Source organism: Suillus paluster, assembly GCF_016628075.1.
Source record: "Suillus paluster strain FC165 chromosome Unknown EDB91scaffold_875, whole genome shotgun sequence".
Taxonomy (NCBI): Eukaryota; Fungi; Basidiomycota; class Agaricomycetes; order Boletales; family Suillaceae; genus Suillus; species Suillus paluster.
This window is the reverse complement of record NW_024538435.1, coordinates 1-5,825: the sequence shown is the minus strand read 5'-3', so window position 1 is coordinate 5,825 and position 5,825 is coordinate 1. Positions and strand designations below refer to the sequence as shown.

General features: G+C 45.6%; 1 protein-coding gene across 1 annotated transcript; it reads right to left on the bottom strand.

The window, feature by feature from the left end:
• Positions 1–2,803: 2,803 nt before the first annotated feature.
• On the bottom strand, positions 2,804–3,681 carry EDB91DRAFT_1067968 (uncharacterized protein; the record flags this gene model as incomplete). Its single annotated transcript, XM_041314843.1, has 4 exons — positions 2,804–3,028; positions 3,144–3,271; positions 3,318–3,460; positions 3,518–3,681. Coding segments are annotated over 4 exons (660 nt in total), but the record flags the coding sequence as incomplete, so codon positions are not given.
• Positions 3,682–5,825: the final 2,144 nt, after the last annotated feature.

Here is a 5,825-nt window from a genome sequence, read left to right as displayed (position 1 = left end):
ACTGCAGGGGGGGCAGGCCACTCTATGCAGGCTGCAAAGGGAGGCTGGCCGAGCAAGAATTCATTCCTAGGCCGGCCGGACACCCCCCACATACTACAAAGGTGGGCAGGCCTACTGGACCAGATGCCCACAGAACACCGGCCGGCCCCTCCTTATAGACTGTAAGGGGGGGCTGGCCTACTCAGCCAGATATGAGAAGCATGCTGGGTGGCCCTCTCCTGCAGACTGCTAAAGCAGGCTGGCCCTGCAAGCAACAATTGATTCTTAGGCCGGCCGGCAGCCCTCCACATACTGCAGAGGCAGGCTGGCCTACTGTGTCAGATACCAGCAGCATGTTGGCCGGCCCCTCTATGCAGCCTGCATGACCAGGCCTATCACCGGCCTACACAGATACTGCAGAGATATCATTGTGTATAATAGGGCACCAGCCTGCAAGGGTTCTGCAACACCGGCCAGGTCTGGTTCTGCATGGGCCGGCCGCTGTCCTGTACACCTGGTTTTGCAGGTCAATGTACATGTCCTATCACTCGGTTCTGCAGTACATATGACTGAAGGGTCTGACAAACAGTAGATCTGAGGTTGAGAAGTGGAAATGCATATGAGGTGGTGAACGATTTTATTTCAATGAGTTCATTGATGGCGAAATGTTTTGCGCATGTGTTATAAGTAATTAAATACAACAACATGTCATGTACGTACTACGGGTGCACCTGTAGCTGCCTGTAGCGCAGTGGTAGCTCCTGTAGCTACCTGTAGCCATGGTGTTTGCCTTCGTAACTATGTAGCTGCATGTAGCGTGGCTTTAGACTATATAGCACTATATACGTAAATGTAGTGTAAGGTGTGCCTACACAGTGCTACTGTGCCTACATAGTGCTATATAGCTGTCACCCGGGCTACGGCATTTTGGGGTTTTTCCTGATGTCAGCCAATTGCGTAGTGAATGAATCCAACACATCGACTAACGAGGCATGATAGACTGGCACCTGCATTGCAATTGCATTTCCAGACATCACCATATGAACCTCCGCCAACGTGGTCCCAAGTTGTTCGAGTAATAAAGGGCGTTAACAGTTAGATCGTCTGGCAAGTCGTTCTCCATGCTTTCTTAATCAGCGTTGTAAGTGACTAACAGTCAAAGAATGTTCAAGTTCATCAGAGAACTGGTGGACAAATTAGAATGATATAGATAGCGATATATAGTACACAATCACAAGCATCAGCAAAATTCTGCTATCGATTGTCACATAATCATGTTTGACCTTACATAGGAAAGGATAGTTGCTGATTTTCTTAAACAGTCTTGTGATCGGGAGGGGGGCGCTCCCGTTGCTTCACCTCAGACTTAGTGACAAGGTGGAGCAACAGCTAATAATCAATCTAGAGGCATCAACAGCCACCACGTCGAAGTAAGGTTCACAATTGCAAAGCCAAGAGGAAAAGACATGATCTTCTAGTGAACGACGACTGTCCACCAAGTGAGCTGAGACTAAATTGATGTCTGGTAAAGCTAATGGTCGAGCCAGATGAATCATAACTGCAATCTCAAGAGGTCACATTCACAACTTCGAAGCTAAGAGTCAAATGCAGCATCCTCCAAAGATTGACGATGTGTTCAATGAGCAAGTAAGAATAAATGTATGTACTGCTTTGCATTTTCACGCCTTCTGCTTGAAATCCTTGATGTCTGTCAATTATAGGATAATCGTCTGAGTAAGAGTCAAATACAGCATCTTCCAAAGATTGACGATGTGCCCAATGAGTGAGCGAGAATAAATACATATACCATTTAAAATTTTAATGCTCTATGTTTTAGATATCTAATGATTGTCTGCCATACATCAATTGGGAATCTGTGTGAAAACGCCGTTACCTTGCGCGGCAGCTCTGATCTGTTTGCCAAGTGAGTGAAAGTCAATTCATATCTTGTTTCAAATGTTCAAGAGATTTTACGTATATAACTAATGACTATGAGTTGTATTCTAATCTGGGTACTGTTCCAAGAAGTTGTACCCTTGCACCGATGCTGTATCTTTATGGTATGTTCCCTTCACTCAGGACTTGACAGCAGTCAGTCATGGGACACCCTGGTACCACGCTTCTCAATCGACGAGCGAATTGTGTAATGCACCATGCCATCAGGACAGTTGTGTGTCTTTGCGAAGATCCGCGCACTGGAACTTCAACAGTGCTTTTGAGAATATTTGTATTTGTAATGTCTTATGAGCACGGATCTAAAAAAATACAACGACCTGCAATGTCTGCACTCTACCTTGTAGATCCATCCTATTTCAATCACATTGAGGGATCTGCACACCGCAACTTGAAGCATGCTATGGAGATTACCCATATCTGTCACGGCCTTTTGGCTCGGAGATAAAACACCGTACAGATCCAGCCTATGTAAATCAAACTGAGGGATATGCACACTGGAATTTGAACGGCGTTCTAGAGATCATTCGTATTTTATAACAGTCTATTAGCACAAAGATCAAACATACAGAGGTCAAGATTGCTGTCCTCTACTTGCTGGATTCAGCATGTGCACACTGGGACTTAAATCATTCATGGTCATGAAGAGGTCTGTAAGTTCTCACAAAAGGGCATTTCACACCAAGCAAGTACATCAAGTCATAAAATTAATAGCAAAATATAATTCGGATGTAAATAGGACAGTAAGACAGTGATAAATTACTAGGGGGAATCAAAAGCAGCATCATTGCATTGCGCCCTCTGTTTTGCCAGAGTGTTAACAGACATATTGGCCTTTGCCTGCGTTGCTAAGGTCTACACGGTGACTCCTTCAGAAAACCTTCCTAAATGGTGAAGCTGAAGCAAAGGCTGGTAGGTAAAGTAGATAGTATGTAGCGCACCTGGTCCACCATTTGAGGAGTCTGTCAACCCTGCGCTGAGCTTCTCGACTGGGGGGTCTTTCAAAGAAGTCCACAACCGTCCGCCAGAATTGGACGTAGTTGAAGTCTCTGTCGACAGACCGCCAGGAGGTCACTGAGGAAAGCGCAAACCTTACCTGTAACTTCGGTTAGCATCTACTATTAACCTCATTGAACACTAAAACTTACTTGGCAGACAATATATGCAATTGAGCAAGGAGTGACCTTCTCCATGTGGATGATTTGCGCTACATGCTTTTTGACCTTGAGCCCGCAGGAAGCCTTTTCGGCACATCTGTTGTTCTGGATGATATCAGTCCCATTGCCATCACCTTCGATATCCTTGGCCGAGGAAGGTGATGTGAAAACCGCTTTGTAGCCTTGAAAAAAGGTGGTGAGATCACCGGTGGGCTAATTATGTGCCACAAACCTGAACAAGAATTTTGCCTTTGAAAAGGCCCTCCTCCAGGTCGTCCGGATTGACAGTGTACTTCTTGTACAAGAAGGCCGGAAATGAGAGATCCGTTATGATGTAACCATCCGAGTGATCGCGAATCCCTGTCCTTACCCTGGCGAAGATGACAAACATAAGTACCATTTCCGGGGATTCAGAGGGGCATACCTACGCTAAATTGCTCCAATCAAGCTCGGCCGGGCAGAGCAGCCTGCCGCACACATGGTTTGTAAATCCATGGGAATTTTTGTCATCTGGGTCGACAGGTGGATCTGGCTTGAACTCACAGTTGACCCATTCAGAAACAAGTGTCTTGAGTTTTGAGGTATTGTCACCTCAAGTGCCGTCGGCCCCTTGCCGGAGCTATATATAAAAAATTAATCCAATAAAGCCAATATGCAACATAGGAAAGCAAACCATTTTTAACATTTGTAGATAGTCATCGTGCTCCAATTCCAAAGCCCTTTTGTAAAACCAATGCATGGAATTTGTCAAGGTGATGTATCTGACCTGCAGTCGATCTTGGCTATGTGAAAAAAACCAATAAGTAGTGTTGCTGAAGGCAGGACAAAAGACTTACTCAAGGGTAGTTTCATCGTCATCATCAGCATCGCATCTTCTGTCATTCTCGCCAACAAGGTCTTCAATGCTATCAAACAGAGTAATGATCCGCCTGATCGCTTGTCCTTGGGCCATGTAGTAGTTCATCTGCCTGTTAGACTGAGTAAAACCAACTTGATACCTGAAATATCGCTCTTACTTTTCTTTGACTGCATGCCCCGACTCGAGAACCTGCAGCTTCTTCTCTAATTGCGTGATTCTTCATCTCTGCCGGGCCTGTACAGATGCTTCCGCTGCGTTTGCATTGGAGTTTCCCTGCTGACGGCTGACCTCGCGCTGCCGGTCCTCTGAGTTAATGTGCAACGCACTGCCTTCGTCCTGCGGGTCGTTGACGTCTAACGCGCTGGCACCCAACATGGAAGCAAGGAGGGGGGAGGGATGAATCAATATGATAATGAAGCAGTAAGGAGATGAGGGGAAGGTGCAAGATGAGGGATAGAGTTAACAAGCCTACGTCTTATATACTAGACGGGACCTATGTCAGTTGCCTATAAAGAGTATCCCTACACAAGACAGCATCAGATGGGTGTATAGAACATAAGGGGAAGTGTTGCTTGGACAGATATCATATATAGGAAGGTGTTATACCTTTACAAGATGATTGGACTCGGAGGGAGGCAGCTACTCGGGTCACCCTATCAAGTGCTAACATGTCCGAGTCCCGCGTCGGGAACTCACTACGATTGCACGCAACATTAAATCTACATGGAAATTTCGAAGTTAACACTGGGCTCAGGGTGAGGAAGCAGAGGTGAGGAGGTTTTTGACAACGGCATCAATGCATCAAGGGCTCAGCAGACCTTCTATAATGGGCCTGCCAAAACTTAATGCTGTGAGTTTAAAAAGGAAAATTTTGATGCCCTCAACTCACACAATACCGCAGATTGACTCGGAGCGTCTGACTATACTAGTACGAGTAACCTGAGCAGCTGCTGACTGAAGAGACAAGACCCACAAACCTTTGCAGGGTTCACTTGCTTTTCCAACAGTCGAGGAAGCTACTCGGTTATTGCCATCAGATTCGGGAGACTGGATTGATCTGTCCGTGCATGACACTGATTTTTTTCCTGGATGAAGCTTGTACAAATTGCAAAGTCACAGTTCGCTGACTCAAGACTGTTTGTAGCTGATTGCACATGGGATACGTCGAGTCCATGAGAGGTGAAGGAGTATTTGTAGTGTCTGTGTTTGCAGTTGAAGCCGGCAGAAAATTCGGGGGGGATGAGAGACCAGACTAGGACGCAGATTGTTAGGGGGAGCATGCACAGTTTAGGATAGATAGTATGTAGCGGAGCTCGAATCATGGATGTCTTTGATGTTGAGTCCAGTAAGAGCAGCACACTTTTCATCTTTACGTCGCTGCTTCTCCTCTGTGGCCTGTAGTGCGATCAAGTTAGGAGAGGAATATTCATATGGATTAGTGCTTTTTCACTTGACGTCGTGACTCTGCAACTTCCATGAGTATTAGAAAGCTACCGTTACTACTAGTACTGCTACCAGCATAAGTAAGAATTAGTCACTAGGTCAGTATGTCTTCCAATTGAGTAATAGTACAAGTCTTGAAATCCTCCCATTGCTTTGCTAATTCTGCATTAGGGGTGATGTGCTTGATAATGTAGTCCATCAATTGGTTGTACATATGTTTATAGCTAAGAGCTGAAAACGCAATGTCAACCATTTTACCACTCCAGGAGCTCCAATACAGCACAGTATACTGCAGCTGCAGCAGTGCAGAAAAGGTTGTCAAGGTTTTTGATATGGCATCGGAGCTTGAGTGCCAAAATGATGGCGAGAACAATATCCCATATAACTTTGTGCTCAAATGGCCACTGCTTATCAGTCTCTTCATCCCTCCTGAA